Source organism: Pelecanus crispus, chromosome 18, assembly GCF_030463565.1.
Source record: "Pelecanus crispus isolate bPelCri1 chromosome 18, bPelCri1.pri, whole genome shotgun sequence".
Lineage (NCBI taxonomy): Eukaryota > Metazoa > Chordata > Aves > Pelecaniformes > Pelecanidae > Pelecanus > Pelecanus crispus.
The window spans coordinates 1,830,639-1,856,905 of record NC_134660.1 but is presented as its reverse complement, the minus strand read 5'-3'; the positions used below and the strand labels follow the sequence as shown (position 1 = coordinate 1,856,905).

At 63.2% G+C, this 26,267-nt stretch overlaps 1 protein-coding gene across 1 annotated transcript in view; it reads left to right on the top strand.

Moving 5' to 3' along the window:
- The first annotated feature begins 10,363 nt into the window (after window positions 1–10,363).
- The window catches only part of SRCIN1 (SRC kinase signaling inhibitor 1), a 53,053-nt gene continuing 37,149 nt past the window's right edge, over window positions 10,364–26,267 (top strand). Inside the window, 2 exon segments of the mRNA XM_075722837.1 lie at window positions 10,364–10,574; window positions 13,951–14,234. Coding sequence (XP_075578952.1) covers window positions 10,364–10,574; window positions 13,951–14,234 — 495 coding nt within the window.

The following is a 26,267-nucleotide window of genomic DNA, read 5'->3' as shown; positions in this document are numbered from 1 at the left end:
TTAAAAGGTCACCCCATCCTCTGGCCCTCCCTGCAGCGGGACTGCGGGAGTGAGCCAGGTTTCAGGGATCGGCAGGAAGGACAATTAATCCTTGCTGCCAGCAGTAATCATGTTTGCTTTTCCAGCGTAGCATCCTCCCATCACTACACTCTCTTCTTGCCCTCAAACCTCCAGCTTCAGCTCTAGCATCCCCGTCCTGTCCCTGTGGCAGGGAGGAGAGCGCATCTTCCCTGCTGCTCCGGGGCCTGGCATGCGGGAGGGCTGGGCAAGCGTCCCAGCCCCGCACTGGCCTGCTGTTTGCCCTTGGTCACATCTCCTCGCCTCCCGTCCGCGTTGCCTGTGTTGACTCAAAGCTCTTTGGAGCATGTCCTACCTCTTCCCCACGGCCTTGGCCAAGCGCAGTAAGCACGGCCGGTGCGCCAATGCAAATAACACACAGGCTGCAGCTAATATAGGCACAATATACATGCGGAGGGAGAGATGCCCTTGGTCCCAAACTAAGGGAGGGAGGGGAAGAAGCCCACCCTGTGCGTGTGGTGTGCGGGGAGCCAGCCCAGCCTCTTTGCTCGGCACTCTCCAGAAGTGCTCGGCGAAGAGGAGCAGGATTTTTTTGGGGGGGGGGGTCGTCATGGCAGAGCGTGCGATGAATCCTGCCTGCCTGTGCCAGCCGTGACTCATGGCTGCGGCTGTTCGAGAGCCTGGCGGGGCTCCAGCCAGGAGCTCAGCGCTCCCGAGTTTCTCCCTTCTTGCCCTGCCACCGCTGGGCTCCGAGCCAGGAGCGCTCCTGTCCTCCCTCCATCTATGCCTCAGTTTTCCCATCTGCAAAATGGGGATAAAGCCTACCTGCAGATCTGTGGTGTGAGGTTTCCTGGGCTTTACAGCCCTTCCCACCCGGGGCTGTCTGGGCTGTGGTTTCAAGGCTTGAGTGGTTGGAAGTCCATGAGATAGCTTTTAGGATGCCAAAATGAGCTGGTGCAGTAGGGCAGGCTGGCTGGGGAGAAACAGCGGGAATGGGGGACGGAGGAAAAAGGGGTGAGTTTGCAAAGCCTCTTCCCAGCACTGGAAAAGAGGGGAGAGACCTGGAAAGGTGGGAAGGGCTGAGGCAGGTGGGGCTCTACGGCACGAGAGACCGGAGCTGGGCAGAGCACGCGCCGTCATCAGCCCTGAGCTGGGATTGCTCTGGCACAGATGTCGGGAGAATCTCCCCTTGCAAGACCGGCAGCGTGCAGGCAGCAGAGAGCCGTCTCCTGAGCAGGTGAGCCCTTTTTCTCCAAGCGAGGTGGTTTAATTGCCTTCCATCTAGTTGATCAGCAAAGTGCCCTTTGGTGGGTTTTTAAATCTGTGCAAATCAGGTTTCTCAGAGCAATGCTGAGGCCACGGTGGTTCCAGCCGGATATTTAATACTTTTGGCAGGTTGAAATGCAGCTCTTGGCTCTCCCATGACTGTGACTGGGGACCAGGGTGCAAGTGTCCCCATAAGTGCGTGTCTGGGTGGTTTCAGGGTGCTGCTGGCATTGCTACTGCCTGGGGGGCTGCTGGGCTTTGCTCTTAAATGCATTTCATTGGCATTTGGGTGCTGCTCGGTGGCAGCTCAGCTGAAGGGGATCCTTGCAGGACAGCTCAGGGCTGTGCTGGGGGGTCATGGTCCTGCAGGACTGTCTTGGATTGGGGTAAGACTGAGTTTTGGGGTACCTGTGGCTGGGTCAGCATCTCCCCCAGGACCGTGGGGGAAGAGGCACGCAAACACGCCCTGAAATGCAGGCACAGCCATGGTCTTGATTAGCTTGGATGGACCAAGAGGCGCTGGCTTATACCTCTGCCATCTCTCAGGTCTTTGCTGCCTGTTCCTCCTTCCTTCGGGATAACCTCGTCGGCCCCTGCCAGGGTCAGCTGGGCCGGGGAAGTTTCTGGGCAGCTTTGGGAAGGGTCGCTCCAACCTGTACAAGCCCCATCCAGCACAGGTTGTGACCTGACTTGGCTCAGCACGGTCAAGGGCCAGATCCAGCGTCGTGTCCTGAGGGCAAGACCTTTGCGGAGGGGCTCTCCTGCGAGCCCTGGGAGGCAGCTGTGGGTTTTCCTTCACCCGAGCTCCCCCGGGGCCGGCGCGGGAGCTGCTGTGGGCCAGCCCTTGCAGACAGTGCAGGACCTGGGGTGGCCGTGCCCGGGGCTGGGCAGCTCCGTGGCACTGGGGAGGCAAACGGGCTCTCGTGTCCCCAGCACCAAACAGCCCCGGTCCCTGTACATGTGCATCCTCCAGGCTTGCACCCGGGGAGGGTGGGAGCATGGGAAGGGCTCCGTGAGCGGTGCCGGCAGCCCACGGCACGCCGGCAGCCCACGGCACGCCACCGGTGGGCCCTTGCTTTGGCAGGGCAGGGAGGGGGCAGCGCGGCAATCTGCCGGCGCTGACGGCTGTGCATGGCTGTGCACTGGCTCCTGGCTGCCAGCCCATGTGATGTGTTTGAGGGGGCACACTGACATTTCAAGAGGAAGAAAAAAAAAAAAAAAAAATACCCACAGACCCACGGGGAGCTCTGAAACGCCTGAGCCAGAAAAGAGAGCAAGAGAGACAGACGTCCGCACGGAGGAGAGGAATAAAGCCGGGCAGGGGGGAAAAGTTGCCGGGGTAGGGAAAGGATGTGAGCAAAACGCTGGCTTGGAGCCGGGAGGATGCGATGGCCACTGGCAGAGAAACTGGGGCAGCGACTGTCAGCCATGGAGACGGCCCCACCGCCTGCTTGCCGGCCGTGTGCCCCTCGCTAGCTCGGGGACGGGAGCGGGGACCGACGGGTGACGGGTGGCAGCGGACCGCCGGCTCGGGAGCTCCTGCATCCATCCATCCCGTGCACCGGCACCGCTCCAGCTCCGCTTCCCCGTGCGGAGGATTCGGCTCTGGATGTAAGGCGACGGTCGCCGCACGGTTGAGCGCTGACTGATTGCTGCGCGCAGGCTTCCTCGAGGTCAGTGCCGTGTAATAAGGTTGGTAACAATCCACCTAGCTGCTCACTTTTGCTGCATACATGTTTAATAATGAACCGATTCTGTATTTAATTAACATAAACAGCTAATGCAACTCGATACGTCTCCTTAGATTTAACTTGACAGAGACGGCATGTTGCTTTAAATGCCAAGTGATTAGTAAAACCATATTTAATTTGCTTTAAACATATGCGATAAGATGCATGTGTTTGTCGCACAGATTTTGGAGCCGTGCTCCGAGCCTTCTCCTGGTTCCTCTCGGCTGCCTGGGTGCGACCATGCTTCCTCGCTGGGCAAAGCATCCCTTTGGCGCTTCCCCCAGAGCCGTGCCGAGGCTGCGGGAGCCGGAGAGACCCGCCGAGCCCGGGGACTACAGCCTGACTCCGTTGCTCGTGGGTATGGACTCGGGGCGGGGGACGTGGCGGGGGAACGTGGGTTCCGGAGGCACCGGGCGATGCTGGCCCCTCGGGGACGGTCCCAGCCCCACGCAGGTGGGCTCTGCCCCGGGAGGCGATGGCGCAGGCTGGGCTGGATGCCCGGCGCTGGTGGGAGGAGGCAGGCAGGGCTGCAGGCAGCTGCTGCTGCCCTCCTTTTGCTTGAATAAACCTCGCTGCCTGGACAGCTTCTGACGGATGCTGGTGGAAGAGCTGCGGGGCGGAGGGGCTGTGGCTCGCCCTCCAACCCGGCGGGGGTTAGGAAGGGCGGGAGGCAGCACCAGGGTTTGCTCAGCGCCGGCGGCGACGGGAGGGAGGGCATCTGCCTCCGGGGACCGTGCAGTGGCCTTGTCCCGGTGCCACCCGCAGCAGGACACGGGGCCCCTCCGAGGTGGGATGTATCGGGGGGCGCGGTGGACTGGGCACCTTGGTGCCCTGCGGATGGGGAGGGGACGCATCCCAGCAGCATCCCTGTGCCGTGGGCTGTGCGCCAGAGTCTGGGCTGACAGCAAAGCCCGGTTGGATCTTACCCCATGTTTTCAAATTCTGAGTGCGCTTTCCTGCATCTAAGAGGCTTGAGACGTGGATCTGAGCAATTTTTTTCAGCATTTTTGTTTTTTAACTAGCTGTGACTAACCAGGCTGGCACAGCAGGCTGTGACCAACCACCTACGTGCTACCTGTGCGCTTATAAATAGGGTCTGTTCTCCACACCCCATTTGGAACGTTCCTGGGCTCCTGAGCCCCTCCATAACGCTGAAACTGCTTCTTCCAGCCTCTCCCCCGCAGCTGCTGGAGCACAGCATCACCCCATCTCCTTGCAGGAGTCATCCAAAAAGGCGGTGCCCTCCCAGTTCCTGCCCGGAGGCTGCGGGAGCAGGGCTCGGTGCTGCGGCTGGACCCGCTCAGCTCCGGGCTGCGCGTCCAAGCACGTCGCGATGGCAGCGGGAGCCAAGTCTTCGAAAGAGTTGGATCCCCCCCGTGCCAAGGCAGAGACGGGCCAAGTGTTGTGTCGGGCTGAGCACGGCGCGGCTCTCCCGGCAGCAGCCAGCGTCGCCGCGGTCCCCCACATGCCAAGCTGGGGAAAATCCCTCTCGCGGGCGCTTTCTCATGGAGCTGAGCTCTTTGGTGACTCCAGCCGGAGACTCTGATCCCAGGCTGTAGGGCAAGGGCTGGAAAAGCCATGGGTTTGGCTTGAATTCTTCCCTTTGTGGCTTTCTTGTGAGCCCCCCTCCCCACAGGGATGCTGGAGGGGTGGTTCCTTCCCTCAGCCCTGCCATGCTCTTTCGGGTGAATTTGCTTTTGATGGGGTGCAGAGCAGAGTCGAAGCTCCTGTCAGGCGGCTTCGGCCTCCCGCCGGCAAGCGAGCGGTTAGCATGACTGCACTAATGGCAGGAGATGAGAGGAAGTGATTAGCTTGCTTGAAAAATTGCACCAAGTGCATTTAGCAGAACCGCAGTGCTGGCGCGGTGCATTGCTACGTGCCGGGCAGGGGCATCGCCCGCTCTGCCAGCCTGCCCTGGAGCCGCTCTGCCCGCATGCTTTCCCCTGCGTGGGAGCTTTTTGTTTCATCCTTTCGCCTTCCTCTCCACCGACTTGTTGCATTTTGTCTCCGCCTTTGATTGCGAGCTCTCCGAAGCAAAGCTCGCCTGCGCTTCCAAGCTGGTGCGGTAACGCCTGGGCTGCCGGCGTGCATCCCTCGTGGCTGTCCCCAGGAGCGGGATGCAGCTGCAAGCGGCCTCGTGCCGGCTCGCGGCTCTCATCTCGCCGTTGCCGGTGGCCGTGGGCCAGGCTGGAGGCTCCTGCTGACAAAGCCCCCGCCCCGCTGCCGGACCGCGCTGCTCCTTCGCATTTCTCCTCTCATGGAAGCGATGGCGGTGGCCTCGCTCTGTGTAGTCACTTCCCTCCGTGTCTCATTAGAGGAAGAAATGGTCCTGTCGGGAATTAATTTTTGATCTCTATGTGTGTCACTTCCAGCCCACCCTCCTCCTCCTCTTCCTCCTCTCTGCTGGCCCCCCCTCGTCCCCCGGCTGGCTCCGCAGCCTCCCCACGCCTCTGCCCTCTTGCTCTGCTTGCAGAGAGATGAGAATAAGAAACGAATCCAAAGCCCTGATCGCGGGCTCAGATGAGGTCCTGCCTCCAACCGAGCGAATACGTGCAGCCGCAGGTTATCGGTGAAGGCTGGAGCCTGAGCTGCCCGCTCCCCGGGGGCTGGCAGCCGCTCTCCCGAGCTTTCCCTGTCCATCCATCCCCGGAGCAGTTTTGCACAGCATGCGGACACACGTATTCCCTGCCCTCTGCTGCACTGAGAGCTGGTTTTGGGGCTGTTTCCTTCCAGCTGGACCCAGCTCTCGCCTGCAGCAGGACCCTGGCCCCCCACCATCACCCCCCACGTCTTTCCCCACCTCCCTCCCCCTGCGAGGGGAACCATCGATTTGGCGTCTTGAGAGGCAGTTTATCGCTTTCCTGATGCCTGATAGATTGGAATTGATTTCCAGAGCAATTTGCCTGAGCAGCTCAAGGCGGGAGCACCCGGGACTCATACTGCGCCCCGGTTTTGCGGGAGCGCGGTGGGGCGGCTGCGTCTCTGGGGCTGTTCCTGAATTGCGGCACTGGTCGGTGCTGGGGATGCTTCAGGGAGACCCGCAGGGCAGGGTGGGTGCTGGGAGCAGCCCAAATTCACCTGCCTGCAGGGGAAGGGGGCTGGAGACGGCGGCTTTGCAGGTGATGGGGGCTCTGGGGGCTCAGGTCCCGCTGCCGTCCTGGGCTCATCCCGAAGGCTTCTCCCCTGAGGCCGAGCACGAGGCGGGTCCTGGATTCGCAGGGAGACTCGGCTCCGCTTCGCCGCACGCCTGCGGGCGAGTCACTGCCCCGCATCCATGCACACCCTGCACGGAGGCAGACACCGCGCTCGCCTGTCTCGGCGTGGTGGTGGGAGTCAGCGGGCACTGCCAAGATGCTGGGAAAAACTCCGGGTCCTTTCGGGAGATGCTAAATACTGATCCCGCGAGGGCACCACGCTGGGCACAAAGGCAGCATGTGGCTCTGCCTGTGCTTTCCCCCTGTTCCGACACGGGGTTCAACCCCCTCGCCTCTCAGCATCCCCACCTGCAGCCAGACTCATGCGCTCTGGGGCAGGCCCTTTCCTCCCCCAGCCCCGTGCCTCAGTTTCCCTCTCCCGTCCGGGTCCAAGGGGGATCCCAAGGCTCAGACCTGGCTGGCATCGCCCGGGCTAATCCCATCCCATCGCCAGGCCACTGGCTGCGCCGCCTCGAATCGCTGCCGCCGCGTGGGTGGGAGACGAGACCACAATGTGGCTTGTGTTTATGCTGTGAAGAGCCTGGCCCCTTCCATCCTCTCCTCTTTATTTTTTATCCGGTGTCCCCGCGCTGCTGGCATCTCCCCAGCCACTGTGCCATCCCCGCCAGCTGAGGATGCGGCCTCTTGCCAGGGCACGCAAGGCTCCTTTCTGCTCCGGTCCCCGGCGGGGAAAGCTCTGCCCGGCTCTGCCCCGGGCAGGGATGCTCTCCATGCATTGAGGATGCCACCAGCTTCGGCCTCCTGCCAAAGGGCGGAGAGGAAGCTGACGGCGGGGCAAGATTTGCTCCGGCTCTCCCAGCTGCGAGCCATCCTTCCCGCGCCCCCTCGCCCTCCACGAGCTCACCCTCTGTCCGTCTTGTTTCCCCTTGCCTGAGTGAGGGCAGCTCCTTTCTGCCTCCCACTGCAGCGGGGATCGATGCTTCCCACCGCTGCGGTGTCCGAGGTGGCCGGGACAGGTTGGGTGAAACCCTTGCTCGGATGCTGCCCTTCCCGCAGGATGACAGGGGCATTGCTGCCCACCGGCTGCCTCCGGAGCATCCCCTGACGCTACCCAGGTCTGCATACCGGGCCCGTGGCACCGGTCAGGTCACGCCTGCGCTGCCGCAGGCATCCAGAGCGACCCTGCCACCGGAGGAGGGGGGTCTACTCCATCCGGGAGCCCCGGAGCTCGCCCTGGCATTTGCAGCTCGCCCAGCTGCTGAGCTCAATGCTGCAAGGTGAAAGCGGAGCCGCTTAGCTGCCGTATGATCAGTCACACAAGGCTTATCCACTTACAGACCCCCCCGGGCGCCTTGTCAGCAGAGCCCGGCCCACCCGGCTCTCGCTCTTCAGCATCGCAGTCGCCTCTCGACCTGCGTGGCCGTCTGCCAGGCAGCCGCTGCGCGCGAGAGCAGGGACAGGGCTGCCTTGGTGCTGTCCCCTCCGGTCCCTGCCCTCCTGCGAGGGTGGGGATGGCTCCCAGCTTGGAGCTGGCGGGAGATCCCGGGATGCTGCTGAGCCAAGGAGGTTGTGAGGAGGAGGAAGGACAGGGGCCAGTTCGTGCATTTCGGCTGCTGCTGCTTCAGTGGGCTGCCCGCAGCGTGAGCGGGCAGGGGACAGGCAGCGTGGCGGCAGGGAGCCCTGCCTGCAAAAGCAACCCGCAGGGGAGCGGCGGGCTGAGGTGGGCAAGGCTGGAGGAGCCCCTCGGGCTGGCGGGGCCCCCGTCCCTGCGTGAGAGCACGGGGACCAGCCTGGCTCGTGCGCCCCGTCTCAAAGGAGGGACGTGGGGATGGGGCTCCGGGCGGGCGGGTGCTGGTCCTGATCCTGAGCACAAAGTGAGCAGCCGGGCGTGCTGGCCCTGCGCTTGGCGCTGCCGTCCATGGGAGTTAGGAGGTGAACTCCCATTTCCATGTGCACGCGTGGGTGTGATAACACCCGGTGAGGTGGGAAGTAGCTGCTGCTTTTTACAGGGCTGGCCAGATGGGATTTCTCCTTCAGTTTGGGTTTGACAACGACATGGGAATTTGTCCGGTTGTTTCTCTGCTTCCAAAGTAAAGGAGCTGCTTGTCAGGGCAGCGTCGCAGAGAGATGCCAGCTGGACCGCCCCGAGCTCCAGCCCGGGAGCAACCAGCGTGCACCAGCGCAGCGCGTGGCTCCGGGCTGGCTCCTCCTCGCCGCGCAGCTCCAGCGGCATCAGCCGGGCTGGTGCTGGCAGGGTGCGGGCAGCGTCCGCGGCACGTAGCGGCTGGGGACAGGCGGGGCCGGGTCTGCAGGGTCGCATCCGGACCACCACCGTGCGCGGGCACCGTGCCCCTGCCTGCCTTCGAGGAGCCAAGCAGTGTCGTGGCCGCGGCGCCGGCAGAGCGGGGCCGTGGGCTCTGCGCTAACCTGTCTGGGAAGTTTCCGATGAAACGGTTGGCGGGTGGTGTTTTATTTTCCTTGGTTCCACTTGAATTTGGGAGTGAAAGGCACGGCGGGGAGCCCGCTGCCTGCTGCTGAGCCTGGGCTGAGCCGCAGCTCGGTGCTGTGGGGAGGGACCCTTGGGAATGGGGGTAGGAGGTGGGAGAGCTGCATCCCCCACCTCCTGGGGGGCTGCCTGCCATAGCACGGGCACGGGGGAGGTTTGTCCCGGGACAGAGGTTAATGCTCCCTCGTGGGTGGCCTTGGCATCGCCTGCCTTTTCCCAAGCAGTTTGGTGCCACGTCTCCATCAGCCTGGGAGCAAGAGGATGGCAGGGAAGCTTCAGCCCAGCCCCCCGTTGGCTTTCGCTCCCCGTATCGCTCGCCCGGCACCGTGTGAGGCATGGGGAGGGCGTGCAGGCGCTCTCACCTCCACACTCGCGTGCTGGGATGGACCCCGGGTCTGTCCTGCTCCTGGCATCCCCACGGGATGGGGGCATCCGCAGCCCACGGGCTCGGCCCGAAACAGGGATGCGCTTCTCCGCAGGCTGATTTTAAACAGCTCTGGCTGCGTAAAGCACCGGCGACGGTTGGACCCGTCCGGCACGTGGCAGTGGTGTGGGCGAAGGGCGCTTGCGTCCGTGTCGGCTGGGCACGGCTTCGGTAGGAGAACGCCGGCAGCTGTGCGGCTCCCAGCACTTTTTGGCTGTGTTTGCTGGCCCCATCGCGGGGATGAGATGGGAGCCTGGGGCTGGTCCCGGAGGGCACTGGACCACTGTGCCCCATCCCAAAATGAGTTCAAATAGAGCGTGGCTGAGCCAGGGGCAGGGACCCCATGGGGCAGCAATGCCTCTGAAGGTTCCTTTAGCCCAGCCGGTCCTGGCTCAGGCTGCGGGGTATTTCTGGGGTCCCCCCCGGGGTCGGCTGTGCAGCACAACAGGAGTTAAGCGCAGCCGGAGCAGGAGCCGTGCAGGCTCTCCCTGCCCTTCCCAGCCATCGCTCCCGTTCTCCGGGGCCTGGCAGCAGCGCGGCAGGGAAGGGGTTAGCGCTGAGCGGGGCTCTGGGTGCTGGGCAGCCTCCTCGGGTGCTGTGCAGGCAGCGGGCTGGCAGTGCGGCAGCCGCAGCCGTTGGGAGGAAGGCGAGTGCATCCCGCTCTTCCCGCTGCCTTAATGGCTGGGTGCGGGGGAGCCGCATCGCTCCGAGGGGCTTCTATTCTTTCGCCTCCCTTTCTCCCCAAATGCACTCTCTCCTTCCCCTCCCCTCGCCCCTTTTTGTACTATTGCTTTCTTGGACTATTTTTCATGCTCCGCTAACTGCCATTGCTTTCACGGCTCGCGTGAGCTTTGCTGCCTCATGAAGATTTATGAAACTGCAGTAATAAACTGTGTTTGAAAGATCCTCTTTATGATAAAGCCCTGCCACGCCGCTGGTGGGGGGATCCGAGCAGACCGTGCCGCTGACCCTGCAGCCACTCTGACCTGGCGTGGCTCTCGCGGGGCAGCGCCCGCAGCACGGGGAAGGATTTGGGGGCCCTCTCCCACCCCCGTCTCCCGGCGAGGGAGCAGGGAGCCGGTGGAGAGCTGCTACTCGGGCTGCAAAGCACCAGTCCTGAAGAGCATCACCCAAGGCACGGTCGGGCTCCGCTCCGGTGCCTCTGCTGTCCCGGGAAGGAGGCGATGGCCACATCCTGCTAGGAGCCCGGGCTGAGGCCCCGGCACAGGTGACACCTCGGCTGGCAGGTAAGGAAGATGGATGGATGAATCGGCAAAGAGAGCCACCGCCGCGCTCCCTTAACCCCCCGCTGCTCGGAGAGCGGCTTGCCAGGATTTACCGTGGGATTTTGGCTGTCGTGGGAGCCCTGCGCCCGGCCAAGGAGCCGCCTTCGGCCCCCGGAGACCTGGGGGCTGCCTCCCCCGTCCCGCCGAAGCAGTTTGCCGGCCGCCGTGGAAGCTGTCCTGCGCCCGCGGGTAAGCGATGGCATGGTCCCTGTGCAGGGGACACGTCCCGGAGGGGCATCCTGCTTGGCTGGGCTGGGGCAGTGCCGAGATGGGGACCCTGGGCAGGCTCCGGCCACCGGCTCTCCCACCCCAGTGACCTACTTGGAAGCCGTCCTGGGAAGCACTTTCCAGGGATCTGATGCTGCCGTCACTGGCAGCGGGGCAGCCCCTGCGTGGGTACCGCTGCGCCAGCATCCGCGCACGGTCCCTGCATGGGAGGAAGAGAAACAACTTGGTGGGGGGAGTTCGGGTGGCAGGATGTAATTATTCCCTTGGGATGAGGCCAGGAGGGAAGGATTAACACCCTTTTCTCATGCATAGTGCCGGGGAAGCATGACCGTGGGTGGTTTAAGGTCCCTTCCCAAAGGAGCCCCGGTACCGAGTCGTTGGCTGGTCCCTTATCCTGGTCTCTGCCCGCTCCGAGCTGGGATATCTGGAGGGGAAAGGTGGCTGATGTGGGGACAGGTACACGTGTGTCTGCGGTGGCTTTTCCTCCTTCGGGGGGTTTGTGGGTCACGGGGTTCGTGGTGCTGGGGCTGCCTCCCTCCGGCTTGCTCTGGAGCCCGACAAGGGACGCGGGAGCGGATGCGGCGCAGCCGGGGGTGGAAGAACGCCTGACGGCATCCAGCTTTCCCCTGACCCCTGTGCAGATTGTGCAGGGCTTTTCAAATCATCCTTTTTAGTAGTCGGCAGAGAGACAGCGAGCTGGCGCGTTCCACTCTCAGAGCATGTAATTAGGGAGCAGGGAGCTGCATGCTGATGTGTGGCTTGGCAGCGAGACGAGGAGGAGGAGGAGAAGGGTGGGAAGGAGCTGGAACACGGCCTCACCCTAGGGCTGCTAAACCCGGCGCTGGCGGAGGCCCTGGGGAGGTGGCTGCAGGGAACCAGCCCCGATCGCATCCCCCAAGCCCCCATCCCTGCGCCTTCCTCCGGCGCGAGGCCTCCACGCTGCCGCTCTCCCCAGCGAGGGAGAGGAGCTGCAGCTCCTTCCTCCCAGACCTGTCGCTCCTGCAGCTGGGGGCTTTCAGGGTGCCCCTTCATCCCTCTTTCATAGCCTTCCCGGACATGCCGTTCCCATGGGATGTGACAAGGCTGGGAGTCCCCGTGGCACTTGGGGTCGGGCACTGCAGAGGGGCTGGTTTGGTGGAGCCAAGCTGGGCACGTTGCCTGCGCCGGGGGGATGCCCGGGGTCCCGCTCCCCCTCTCCCCCCGCAGCTGAGAGCTCCCTGGCTGCTGCCGAGGATGCTCCAGGGCACTGCCAACGGGCACCCAATGCTGGGGCTGGGATGGGTGCTGGATGTGGCCCCCCAGCATGTCTCCGCTGCTTTGCCGTCGTAGAGCAAGCGCTTGAGCGACCGGCCGAGGGCAGGAAGGAGTTTTCTGCCCGGTAGCAGCAAACCCTCGGTGAGAAGCGTGTGTTGTGGGGGGCTGTTATGTGAAAGGAGAGGTGGGAAGGCAGCTCCCGGGGCTCAGCAGGGTGGTACGGGAGAAATTGCTCCGTCTGCGTTTCCCATCAGTGCTGGAGCTTAGCAGAGGCTCCTCAGCCCGGGGTGCCCGGGGACCCCGGGACGATGCTCTCAGCCCCACACTGCGCTGCCTTCTCCTCTGCCAGCAGAAGGACTGAGGTGTCCCCTCTGACATCTCTCCTGTCCCGTTTCCCTGGGGGATCTCGGGGCATTTTGCACGCGACCGATGTGCCGCCACGACCTCCCCTGTGCAGCGGGGACCTGGCTGAGCAAAGAGGAAAAGTGGGAAGGGACCAGGAGCTTCAGCTCCCGCACAAATTCTGCCACTGTCTTCTGGGTACGGGGCTGACGGTCCCGAGGTCATGCTTGGTGATGGAGCCGTGGGGGAAGAGAGCTGGGCCGGTTGTTTTTCAGAGGAGGAAAGGGAGGATCAAGCTTTGGCGGGGGTCAGGATGTCCCCGTGGCATTTGCTGAGAGCGTTGTGTCCCCGCCTGGCTCGCAGCAAACCCCTCGTATGACCTTGAGCAGAGGAATTCTGTCTGTAGCACACGCTGGAGTCCTGTCCCACATTAATAACGCAATCAGTTGATACAAAGCTAATATGTTGCGCTGATAAATAATTAAAGGAAGAGGAAAAACTCTCTATGATTTGCTTAACAGGAGCTTGGGAAGGAAGGGAGGGGGAAAAAAGGACAAGGAGGGAGATGAATAATGAATCAAGGTTAAATGACGAGCAAAAAAGGAAAGCCTCAACGCGGTGAATCCCTGCAAGGCACATGCTGCAGGTTGCCAAACTAGTTGGTGGTGGCAAAGACAGCTCGTGGCCTCGGCGCGGGCACGGTGGCTGCGGCCGGGACCAGCCCAGGGCTGTGTGACACGGGCTCAGATGGCGTGAGACCCTCAGAGGTGGCTTCTTGGGGTGGGGGTCGGTGCCCCGGGGCCGCTCTGCAGCGGGTGTGGGGCTGGGCAGGGGCTGGGGGCCGTGGGTGGCCTCGTCCTGCAGCCACCGAGGAGGTGCCAGGCGCTGGCAGCGCGCGGGGACTTCCAGGCATTCGTTACCGCTCACACTGTGCGCGCTCGGCACGACGTCCCTGGACATTAAAATCGCAACGTGCAGCTAATGAATTATTAGCGAAGGGACGAGTCCCTTTTGCCTCGCTGCACGCGTGACCTCCTGCCTGCCCCGCCGCCCGCTCTGCCCGCCCGGGGTGGGTGAGCTCTGCGAGAGGGCTGGGACGGGGCAGAGCATCCCCGCCACGCGCGGCGGCGGGGCCGGGTTTGGTGCCCGAGGGGCAGCGGCTGCAGGACGGGGGGCTGACCCGCCGGCGGGGGTCTCTGGCAGGCAGGGCCTGGAGGTCCTGCCCGCCCCCGCGGGCAGCAGCGCAGCGCAGGCGCCGACGGGCAGACACGAGCCTTCCTCCGCCCTGGCCCGCATTTCATTTTCTTTTTGCTTTGTCCATGTGTCCGTGTCCGCTTGTCTGTCTGTGCTCCGGAGCGGTGCCCGGTTCCTGTGTCTTGTCTGTGCCGTTTTAATGACCCAACGCTGTTTTATTCATGTTTTGATCTGAACATTGCGGTGTCGGTGGGATCCCAGCCCCTCCATCCTTCCGGCTGCCCCCTGCCCCATCCATCTCCTGCCAGCACCAGCCCCGTGCCCGGGCACAGGGACACCGCTGCCATCGCAGGGGGACAAACCCTGCACCCACCAACCCCCGGCTGTACCCCACTGAGGGATGACCCCCTCCCAGCTAGGCTCAGCTATCACTTCCAGCTTAAAACCCCCTCCCCGTCCCCAAATCTTAGCACCCCACCCCTGCCCCATAGCAGCGGGGCCACCCCGGGGCCGGCCCTGACCCCGCTCTGCTCTCCCCCCCGTGCAGATCCCGAGAGGACGAGCACCCACATGATCTCGGCGGACGATGCCGAGTACCCACGGGAATACCGGACCTTGGGCAACGGCACCCGGCGCTTCTCCAACGTAGGGCTGGTGCACACCTCGGAGCGCCGGCACACCGTCATCGCCGCCCAGAGCCTGGAGGCCCTCACCGGCCTCCAGAAGTCGGAGATGGAGCGCAAGCGGGACGCCTTCATGGACCACCTGAAGAACAAGTACCCGCAGCACGCGCTGGCGCTCCGGGGGCAGCAGGAGCGCATGCGGGACCAGGTAAGGGGCGTCTTCTGGGGGGATGGGGACCCCATCTCGCCCTCTGGGGCTGTCCGGAGGAGGAGAGGCTCACTGGGGGCTTGGACGGTGCACGAAATGGGTGGCTGCTTGCAGGAGCATTGGGGAGGAGCATCCTCCAACCCTGGGGAGGGAGCACGCAGGGCTGGGGGGGGGTCCCAGGTGGATTTACCCTGCCACATGGGACGATTCGATCCTGCTGGTTGTCGGCAGCCATGGGGAGGAGAGGGACGTTTCTCCACGCGGAGGACGTGCAGAAGGGTGGGTGTGATGGCCATGAGGGGCAGCTGGCACCTGGATTTGACCCGCAGAAGGGTGACACCCAGCCCGGGTTTCCGCGGGGCTGCAAACCCCAACCTCTCTCTGCAAACCCTGCTGCGTGCCTGGCACCGCACGGCCTTGCAAGCCCTGCCCGGGCTCCCCACGTCTCTGCAGCCCCCCAGCTCTGCAGCAGTTGCTCCCCGCCATAGCTTGCATGGTACAAAAGGCCTAAAGGAATAGTTTGCCCGGGCAAAGCTTCGCCCCAGCCCTCGCCGCCAGCCTGGCTGCAGCTCTGCGGCACGTCCCTGTGCCAGCCCGCGGTGCCCTGGCACAGCCAGTCCCCGGGCGCCTGCGCAGTAGCGCTGGAGGTGAGCATTTAGCGTTAATCATTGCTCGGGCAGGCTGTTGCTGTGAGCACGGGCTTAAATCCCAGCCTGGCCACTGAGCCCCAGCGCTCTCGCTGTGTTACGGACCGCCCCAGTTGGGTGCAAAACCGTGGCCAGCCCCGACCCGAGCGGCACAAGCGCCAGGACGGGGATGCTCTCTGAGCCAGGGTGGTTGGGTGCAGCTCCCGGGGCAGGTATCTCCCCCCGGCTGCCCGGCGAGGTGCCAGGGCGGCTGGTGAGCTCGGGGGACTGCGAGGCAGGACGAGCAGAGGCAGCGAGGGGCTGCGGCTCTGCCCCAGCACGTGCCGCTGCGCTGCGCGGGACGGGATGCGGGCGGGCAAGGGCTGCCCGGGGTTTGGTACCAACTCGGGGGTGGCCCTTGGTTGCCTGTGCCCCGGGGACTTGATCCTCACCCCGGGACCGGCCGGTCCTCGGAGCAGGACAGTGGGTGACGCATCTGGGCACCCTTGCTGAAAGCAGCAGAGCCCAAGGGCTGGACGGTTCCCGGGGCCGATATTTAGTGTTCAAAAAATGTGTAGACGCGGCACTTTGGGCCATGGTTTCGTGGGTATGGCGATGTCGGGTTGATGGTTGGGCTGATAATCTTAGAGATCCTTTCCAACCTTAATGATTCCTAGTTTTTACTTTCATTAAAAAATAACCCAGCCACCAAGCCAGGAAACATGAAATTGCTGCTCTACCCTTAACTGGTTTAGTGGTGGACTTGGTAGCGTTGGGTTACTGGTTGGACTGGATGATCTTCAAGGTCTTTTCCCACCTAAGCGACTCGATGATTCCATGATCCATCCCCCGTGCCTGGGGGTGCCCCCCAGGGCCAGGCAGCACCCCAGGGTGCTGGGGAGCCTGGACCGCTCCTTGTCTGGGTAACAGGGATGCCCCAGTGATGCTGTCGGGGCAGCGATAAATCCCCACCTAAACGAGGACTTTTAGAAAAAGGCACAGGGGAGGGTGAGCGCAGAGCAGCCGGAGGAAGCGGCTGGAAAGAAATCTTATATCATCTCCAACTAGACGCCTACCCGAGGGACGGAGGCGACGGCTCCCAGACCTAGCGCGGCGGAAAGAAATCCAGCTTTGTAAGGAAAACCGGCGGGGCCCCGGCGTGCTGAGGCGGCGGCGGCAGCAGCATCGCTGCCTCGCCCGAGCTGCCGCCCGCCTTGCACCCTCCCTCGCCCGGCGGGGCTGCTTCGGGGAGCACCGGGGGGTCCCCGCTTTGCGGCCCCTCTCCTTGCAAAAAGCTCCCAGCTGGATGCAAAGGGCAGCGGCCAAATCCTGCGCAGCTGCTGGGGGGCTGCGGTGGTTTGCACCAGCCGAGCGTCCAGATTTTGGCTGGGGGCTGATTATCGGTGGTGGCTTTGCCATCGCCATCAGCCCGAGCGGGGCCGGGTGCCGCGCACGGTGCACGCTCCGTACCTGCGCTGCCGCTTGCGCGACGGCGCGGTGACATTTCTCGCCGCGGAGTGGTATTTCTCAGTAAATAAGTAGGAATCTTTCCCTTATTATTACAATGATTTAAAGACTTTTTTTTTTTTCTAAGCAGTAGGTATAAAAAAAATCCAGCTCATGTTGACTCGGGGTCTGATAAGCTTTGGAGGATTTTTTAATAAGGTGAAAGAAAGAGGATCTGGATTCTGGAATTATCTTCTTTGTTTCTGAATGCCCTCGCTCGGGGCCATGGGTGCCCAGTGGCACTGGGGGGATGTCAGGGAATCTCTTGGCACCGGTCAAACCCAGCCTGGCTTTTTGGGGCTCATGATTAACTCATGATTAGCAATGATTAATGCTAAATTAACGCTAAAACAGAGGGGTGCAGGCTCCCCTGCGTGGCCCCGGGCTGGGTGCTGGGTGCTGGGCAGGGGCACCGCTCCATCCACAGGCATCACCTGCTTGCCACTGGCATGGGAAAAAAGAAAAAAAACACAAATCCTATTTTTTCTCTTCTTTTTTTTTCTTTTTTTTTCTTTTTTTCTTCATTTTCCCTGCAGGCGGTAAATAATAATGGGGAGAAAATGAAACTAGAAACACTGGAAACCCCCGGTGCCAACCTTTAAATGACATTGGGATACAACACTCTGGGCCTGCCTGAAACGTTTGAAACTTGCTTTGCTATTCTAGGGGAGCCTGGCAGGTATTTCAGATCACAGGCTTTGCTATTTTGGGTTTGTTTTTTTTTTTTTTTTTAAATTACATACGAGAGAGTTTACAAAATCAGAGGTGAATAGAAACATTTCATAAATGTCAACATCCCTTTCAGCGTGGCAAAGCCTGCAGCAAAACGCCATTGTACTCATGCATAGGAATTGGAAAGCGAGTGCAATATTAATTTTAATCACATGTATATATAACAGAGCAGAAAAAACTCAGGCAAATAATTGTACCAACACCCAACAGACCGCTAGCAAATCTGCGGAGAAGTCCAAGGTGGCAGCTAGCTAATTTAAAAGCCAGATGGGAGAACGCTTTAAACGGGCATGTTAACAATAAAGAGAGGAATGGGAATCGGGACGAGATGGCTGACGGAGCGCGTCGGCTGCTGGGCTTTGGGTCTGCCTTGGGGATAAATCCTGCCCCAGGGTGGGGTAAATCCAGCGGGAGAGGGCTGGCACGGCCGGGTTTCTTGTCCCTCCGTGCATCGATGCTCTGGGATGTGTGATTTGGCCGGGACCGTGCCCCCGGTGCCCGCTATCAAACATTTAGAAAGTTAGGAACGTTTAGAAAAATAAGAATATAGTGGTTTAAAGGGGGTGACCCCTTTGCCCCTCCCTGTTCCTCACTGATATCCATGTTGATTTTGGATGTGCTTTTCTGCAGGGGGCTCAGAGGGTGCCTACCGACCGGGAACGCACGGTTTTACGCAGACAAATTGTAAACCCCGGAAAATAAGGGATTACAAACCCTCCCTTGCCCGTAGCCAGTTAAATGCACGCATGCCAGCTGTATCGCCATTAAGCCCCGTCTACTCCGGCGCCTTGCAGCTCGTAAGCTGCAGCGTGGGGTTAAATACCGCAGCGGAGCTGGAGCAGAAACATGCCTCTTTCAGGTCTAAATGAAAGTATATAAAAGCTGGGATTTAAGCTTGTCCAGTTCTGCTGCAGGGAAAGGAAGGGAGAGAAAAAAAAAAAAAAAAAAAAAGGGAAAAGGCTGGAGCTGAGCGTTAACGTGTCGGTGGCTGCCTGACAGCAGCAGATTTGCAGCTGCCCAGAATAAATCCGACTTTGGAATAAATAAATAGCAGCGGGCGCAGCTGTACGTAGCCACGAAGCCTCGTGCCTCGCCAGCAGCGCCGTGCTCTGCCCGGCCGTGGGGTGCGTTGGCGTGGGGTCGGGCGGGAGCACCCCCGCAGGCAGGGGCGGCAGGCTGGGGAGGTGCTGGGTTGCTGCAGCTGGCTTTGTGCCTCAGTTTCCCCAAATCAAGCGGGGCTCTTGGCTGCTTCCCTGCTCCGCAGCGGGGTGTGCTGCCACGTCAGGGGCGTGGGGGGGCTGAAATTCGGGGCTGGGGGTGCGTGCGGCTGGGGCTGGCGGGCAGGGCAGGGGAGCGGCGATTCTGCTCTCCCAGCTGGCAGCAATTTTTTGCACCGGTTATTCTCAACCGCGCTTTGCCCGTCTCTACAGCGCTGTCGGCGCAGCAGCTCCCGGGGTCCACAAGCGCCGCTTGCGCCCGTGGTTTGGGCTGGGGGCGCAGTGGGGGCCGGGGGCCTGGGGCCAGCACCACGGGGCTGCTGCAGCCCCCAGCTCCTGCCCGCAGATGCTCGGACCCAGCTCCCACGCATTAAAAAGGATATTAAAAAAAAAATCCCAGTTATTTTTACGGAACTTGCAGTTGTCGAGCCTTTCGGGGAGCGTGTGCTGATGCATTTCTGCGTAATTGTAGGAAGGAAAAACTCCTGGGGAATTTGGGGTCCCGGGGAGCCGGGGGGTGATGAAAGCCATGCCAAGCCCTCACGGGTGGGCAGCCTGGGTGCAGCGTGCGGGGGGGCACCGGGGTTTGCGCAGCTCCTGCGTGGGCTGCAAAGCCCCTGGGGGTGCTGGGGTGGGGTGGGGAGAGCCCAGCAGCACCCTGTGCTGCAGCAGCGTCTTATGGGGGGGTGCGCGTGCATGCATGCACTGTGTGCGTGCGTGCACGCATGCGTCTGTGCGTGCACAGGTGTGTGCGTGCACCACGCTGCCTGTGCCCACCCCCCAGCCTGTCCTGCGCCCACCTTCTGTGGTCCTGACAGGGTGCATGGGGGGCAAACGCTGCAAAGCTGCTGGGCCTGGAGGGCTGGGCTGCCTGGCCCACCCCTGCAGCCCCTAGCCCACCCCTGCAGCCGCTGGCCCACCCCTGCAGCCCCTGGCCCACCCCTGCAGCCCCTGGCCCCTGCTCCATCGCACCCCCAGCACACACCCCTGCCCCTTGCACCTCCAATTCCCCGGCACCCCCCCCTGCACTATTACACCCCCAGTACCCCTCTCCCCCTTGCCCCCCCAATTTCCCCAGCACCCACCCTTGCCCCATTGCACCCCCAATTCCTTCCAGCACCCCCCTGTCCCACTGCGCCCCCAATTCCCCAGCACCCACCCACCCAGCCCCCTTGCACCCTCAATTCCCCCCAGCACCCCCGCCCCCTTGCACCCCCAATTCCCCCAGCACCCCTCATGCCCCATTGCACCCCCAGCCTCCACCCCAGCTCCCTTGCACCCCCAATTCCCCCAGCACCCCCCAGCCCCCTTGTACCCCCAATTCCCCCCAGCACCCCTCATGCCCCATTGCACCCCCAGAACCCCCCTGCCCCCTTGCACCCCCAATTCCCCCCAGCACCCCCCTGTCCTACTGCACCCCCAATTCCCCCAGCACCCCTCATGCCCCATTGCACCCCCAGCAGCCCCCCGCCCCCTTGCACCCCCAATTCCCCCCAGCACCCCCCTGCCCCCTTGCACCCCCAATTCCCCCAGCACCCCTCATGCCTCATTGCACGCCCAGCACCCCCCTGCCCCCTTGCACCCCCAATTCCCCCCAGCACCCCTCATGCCCCATTGCACCCCCAGCAGCCCCCTGTCCTACTGCGCCCCCAATTCCCCAGCACCCCCCTGCCCCCTTGCACCCCCAATTCCTCCAGCACCCCTCATGCCCCATTGCACCCCCAGCAGCCCCCTGCCCCCTTGCACCCCCAATTCCCCAGTACCCCCCTGCCCCCTTGCACCCCCAATTCCCCAGCACCCCCCCGCCCCATTGCACCCCCAGCCCCCACCCCAGCCCCCTTGCACCCCCAATTCCCCCCAGCACCCCTCATGCCCCATTGCACCCCCAGAACCCCCCTGCCCCCTTGCACCCCCAATTCCCCAGTACCCCCCTGCCCCCTTGCACCCCCAATTCCCCAGCACCCCCCCGCCCCATTGCACCCCCAGCCCCCACCCCAGTTCCCTTGCACCCCCAATTCCCCCCAGCACCCCTCATGCCCCATTGCACCCCCAGCCCCCACCCCAGCCCCCTTGCACCCCCAATTCCCCCCAGCACCCCTCATGCCCCATTGCACCCCCAGCCCCCACCCCAGCCCCCTTGCACCCCCAATTCCCCCCAGCACCCCTCATGCCCCATTGCACCCCCAGCCCCCACCCCAGCCCCCTTGCACCCCCAATTCCTTCCAGCACCCCTCATGCCCCATTGCACCCCCAGAACCTCCCTGCCCCCTTGCACCCCCAATTCCCCAGTACCCCCCTGCCCCCTTGCACCCCCAATTCCCCAGCACCCCCCCGCCCCATTGCACCCCCAGCCCCCACCCCAGTTCCCTTGCACCCCCAATTCCCCCCAGCACCCCTCATGCCCCATTGCACCCCCAGCCCCCACCCCAGCCCCCTTGCACCCCCAATTCCCCCCAGCACCCCTCATGCCCCATTGCACCCCCAGCCCCCACCCCAGCCCCCTTGCACCCCCAATTCCCCCCAGCACCCCTCATGCCTCATTGCACCCCCAGCACCCCCCCGCCCCCTTGCACCCCCAATTCCCCCCAGCACCCCTCATGCCCCATTGCACCCCCAGCCCCCACCCCAGTTCCCTTGCACCCCCAATTCCCCCCAGCACCCCTCATGCCCCATTGCACCCCCAGCACCCCCCTGCCCCCTTGCACCCCCAATTCCCCCCAGCACCCCTCATGCCCCATTGCACCCCCAGCACCCCCCTGGCCCCCCCCAATCCCCTCCGTCACCCCCGCCCCGCCCCCGCCGGGAGCGCGCGCCCCCTGCTGGCGGCCTGGCGCCGCGCGGCGGCAGGTGGAGTCGCGGTTGCCATGACGACCGCGCCCCTATAAGGGCGGGCGCGCGGGGCCGGCGGCGGCCGCAGCGGCGGGAGGTGGCGGCTCCGCTCCGCGCCGCGCCGCGAGCCCCGGCCCCGCCCGAGCCCCCCCGAGCCGAGCCCCGGGGCCGAGCCGAGCCCACCCGAGCCGAGCCCGCCCCCCCCGCCGGCGCTGCGCATCCCGGGCCGCGCTCACCTGCCGCAGGTACCCCATTGGGGGTGCAATGGGGCGGGGGGGTGCTGGGGAATTGGGGGTGCAAGGGGGATGCTGGGGGAATTGGGCGTGCAAGGGGGCAGGGGGGTGCTGGGGAATTGGGGGTGCAAGGGGGCAGGGGCGCAATGGGGCGGGGGGGTGCTGGGGAATTGGGGGTGCAAGGGGGCAGGGGGATGCTGGGGAATTGGGGGCGCAGTGGGACAGGGGGCTGCTGGGGGTGCAATTGGGGCATGAGGGGTGCTGGGGGGAATTGGGGGTGCAAGGCGGCAGGGAGGTGCTAGGCGTGCAATGGGGCATGAGGGGTGCTGGGGAATTGGGGGTGCGAGGGGGCAGGGGGGTGCTGGGGAATTGGGGGCGCAGTGGGACAGGGGGCTGCTGGGGGTGCAATGGGGCATGAGGGGTGCTGGGGGGGGGCAGCAGAGCGGGGCACATCCCTTGGGGGGTGCGGGTCCGGTGTCGCGATTGCCTCCCCCAGCCCGCTGTCCACCCCCCCCCCCACTGCAGTGCCCCTACCTCCCCTTCCCCAGGTATCCTGGTGGCATCCCCCCCCCACCCAGCATCCCCCTTCCCAAATGTCCCGGTCCCCCACCCCGAGATCCCGGGCCCCCTCTCCCACCCCCATCACCAACCGATGCCCCCGATCGTGCCCTTCCCCTGGCCGCAGGGCTCAGCCCCAGGGCGGGGGCCCCCCCTTTCCCTCCAGCTCCCGCTATGTTCCCCTTTCCTGGGGGTCCCCCACTCCCTGGCTCGCGGCGGGGAGGGGGTGGCTGTTTGCGGGTGCCGCCGTCCCTGCGTTGTCCTTCGGTGCAGCAGCTGCGGGGGGGGCTCACCCTGCTCCCCCCCGGGTGCACATGGGGCTGTGCAAAGCCCCCGGGGGTGCCCCTGCCAGCCCCGCTGGCGCAGCCCCCACCTTCCCAGGGCCGCCCCACGCTGTCACCCGTGTCCCCGTCCCTTTGCAGGGGACACCGATCCCCTCTCCCCTTTTTGGGCTGCAGTGCGGGCAGCCAGAGAGGGGCAGATGGTGGCCAGGGCGCGCAGCATCCCCGCACCGTGCGGGGGCTTGTCCGGCCTCCAGCTCGCTTGGCCGAGCATCCTTCCCCGCAGGGGACCTGCCGGCACCACGAGGACCCCCCTGGGCGCGTACCCCGGGACCTCCGCCGTGGGGGGAGCGGCTTGGCAGCATCTTGCTCCAGCCCCCGCGGAGGCGCTGGGGCTGGGCACATGGAGAGGTGCCCACGGCCTTGGCAGGAGGTTGGCATCGTCTTGTCCTCGCGGGGTGCCTGTGCAGGGCATGGGGGACCCGGACACCCCGCTTTTGCAAAACCAGCGGTGCTGGTGGGCTGCGAACGCTGCCCGGAGTGAAATGGTTGGCGGGAGCTCACTGGGAGAGAGGCGCGAGGCCCTTCCTTGCTCTTCCCGGGGTCTGATCTTGGTCTCCAGAGGTGGAGCGCGTCGTGAACCGCTGCAAACTGCTGTAATGGTGGAGGGGAGCATGCGTGGCTGTCGGAAGTAACGTGAACGAGCGTGTGCGTGTGTGTGTCCCTACAGCTGCAGCCAGAGCTGTCTCTATTGATTCTCTTACTTTTCCCCTACTGGGAGCAATTCCTGGCTGATTAAAAGAGACCTGGCCCACGGTTTGGCTGGGAATCAGGTCCCTGGGAGCTGGGAGTCATGCAAAGGTCTGTGGGTCACCCCGCTTCTCCTTGGGCTTTATGCACAGAGCAGCGAGGAAGCGGGTCTTGAAGTCCCTGAGAAGCGGGCAATAAATACGGCCGCACTGGTGATGGCGACGGCAGCCCTGGGGAGGGCATTCATGAGCCCAAGTGGACATCCATCAGGAACTGGATCCGACTCCATCCCAGCGGCAGGTGGGATGCGCCTGGCGCGCTCCCCTTGACGCGCTTGGGCTCCCAGTGCTCCCCAGTTCCTCACCGTGGTTCCGGGGAGCACGGTGCCGGCGCTGCCATCGGGGTCTCCAGCCTGGAAGGGGCGTGCGCATTCCTGCCTCTCCGGCACACGCGGGCACAATGACGTGAACACGTGCATCCATCCCTACCCCGCCACCCAAAGTTTCCTGCTGTTCCCAACCCAAATTTGGCTCCTTCTGCCAGCAGCCTTGGGGGTCCTTGCGAGACCGCCTCGGGCTGCTGCCTTCCCCGGTGTCACGGCGTTGGGCTGGCGCTGAGCAGGGTTAGGAGCGAGAACGCTAAAAAGCTGCAGCAGCCAGAAAGGCAGCTCTTCTGTCACCGCTGCTGATGCAGACCTGGCTCCGGCGGCGCTGGCAGCGTTAGGCAGGGAGCGGAGAAGAGCAGGTTGCTCTCCATCAGCGGCCGTGTGTCATTGCCCTCTGCCCCCCCCCAGCTTTGCAGCAGCTGGGCAGGGTGGGGACAGCACCCTCCACTGCACCCCGCGGCGCTGGTACCCACCAGGGACCCTGCGGTGGGCAGGGCTCGCGTCACGAGGGGATGCGGCTGCCGTAGCCCCGTGGGGAGATGGTTGCAGTGCTGACGGATCTGCAGGTCCTAGAGGTCCAGGGGACCCCGGGGAGGATCCAGCCCTGCTCGCCCTTGGCGTGGGGTTTCCCAGGGATTTGCCTGCAGGGAGGAGCTTCCCAGGGTTTGGAGGCACCTGACGGCGGGTGGAGGTCACCCCAAAGCTCCCGGGGGTCGAACCCTGGCGCTGTCGCTGGCAGGTCCCCGGCGGCGCGCAGCGGATGGGTGGGTGCTTGCTGCCTGCCCGCTGTCGGGTTTACCTTGCGCGTCCCTATTGTGTTGGTCCACCTACGCCGTGCCGTTGCCATAGCGACTCTGCAATCGGATCTGCCCAACTTCTGCCTGGTTTCCCTGCCTTCCCCCCCAAAACCTTTGGCCCTGCTCCCTGGCCGCCCTCCCCACACCCCGGGAGCGGGATGGAGGAGACCTTGGCCCCTGCGCCGGGGTGCACGGCCGCTGCCTGCTCCTGCCGGCGTTGGGGGCCAGGCAGCGATGGGGCAGAGACCCCCCCCTGCCCTGCCATGAGCAGGCTGAGGATGTGCTGAGCCCCGAGCCCGGACCGCAGGGAACCTGCAGCACAAGCGGGGGTCCCTGACCTTGGACGTGGAGGCCACGGAAGGAAGATTTTAAAGCCCGAGCAGGCAGTTGCATGGCTGATCCTTGGCAGAGCGTTTGCCCTGATGCATCGCTACTCCGGGGTGCGTTGCTCTCAATTGATGATGTTGCTGATTCGCTTTGTATCGGCATCAGGGACGGAGGAGGCTTGAGTAAGGGTCAGGAGTGCGAACCCGCTCATGTCCAAGGGCGTTTGTGCTCTCACGTCACCTGGGCTGCCTCAGAGATGCTGCCTTGCAGGTCAAGGCTGTAATTGCTGCTGGAGAGCTGGCGAACCTTGGAGAGGGCTGGCGCGTGGGCAGGCGGCGGGACGGTGCGGTCCTGCAGGCAAACTTGGAGCAGTGCAGCCGGGCCGGGGGCCTGTCGGTGACGCCGGCCATCGGGTCGCTGTGACAACCTGCTACGGCATCTCTGACGGCATCTCTTGACGGCCATCAGAGCCTCTTTGGCCTGGGGACTGGAGAGAGGGGCAGTTAAAGCCAAGCCCCTGCCTAAAGACGCCTGTGCCTGAAGAAGCGGCAAAGCGAGCGCCTCGGTGCCCTTTTCCGGGTGGGGTCTGGGCTGGATGGCTCGCCGAAGGAGCCCAGGTCCGATGGGAAGGAGACCCCGCGCTCCTGCGTCCCGCCTTGTCTCGCGCTGGCCTCTCTCCCGCGCGCTGGGATGCGCGGGTTTGACGGCTCCTCTTGCAATAATTGCGAAACTTCAGGTGACGGTATCTGCAACGCATGGCGTCGGTGCCGCTCTTCAACCTGGTTACTGTTTGCATTCGACTGGCTTGTCATTTTGCTATTTCCACTTTAATTCAGTTTCTTTTGTGCTGAAAAGCATTAAAAAGCTTTAATAAGGAGAAACGGATTAAATTCACCTTACTGTTATTTTTCAAGGAGGTTTTTGTTCGTCAAGGCATCGCGCCTGAGGGGGACTCTATCAGAAACTGGAACTCCTGAAAATGAGTTAATTAAAAAGCCAACGAAACTGCCTCTGTCCCTCCCTTCGGTGGAGCGTGCTGGGACGGCTGCTGCTGTCCATTTTAGAGGGACACATTCTGTCCTGCCTTGTTAATCGCTAACAGATTTGTGTTATAATTGCTAACCAGGGGAAGTCTGCCTTGGTCAAGGCAGTGACTCACTTGGATTTCATTTACCTCCTGGTCTTCTCCTGGGACAATCACAAAGACTTTTTTTTTTTTTAACTTAACTACAAAATGTTCTTCTCTACATTCCCCCAGCTCTGGTTTTCCTCTCTTCTGCAGCGTGTGTGTGTGTATGCTGGTGCATCCCTCTGAGCATTCGTGTGTGCACGGGTTCCCTCATGGCCGTGGGCTCGCGAGCATCTCAACCCCCATTTTGCGCTTGCATGCGTGCGCCAGCTCCTGAGCACAAACGTGTGTGCACATGTCTGTGCTTTGGCGGGGGGGCCCAGTCCTAGTTAGTCCATCGTTTTGCAGCATCATGGACATGACTTTCATTGTAATTATAATCTCAGCCTTTGTAATTCTTCATACCTTCTGCACAGCTCTGCTGCAAGCGAGCTGCCTGTTTTATCGGTTGTAACAAGGCTGTCGCTTCAAATCCTCTCTCAGACCATTATCTCCCTTTGATGCTTTTGAAGAGCCAGCGATATGTTAATTCTACCTTGGCCCTCTCCTCTTCCCTTCTCTTTGTACAAATCCACCCTCGCCAGCCTGGCCGGCTGCCGTGGTGCTTGCAGGGGAGCTGGGCGCGGGGCTCGGGCTGTCCCTGCTCTGTCCCCCGGCTTTGGG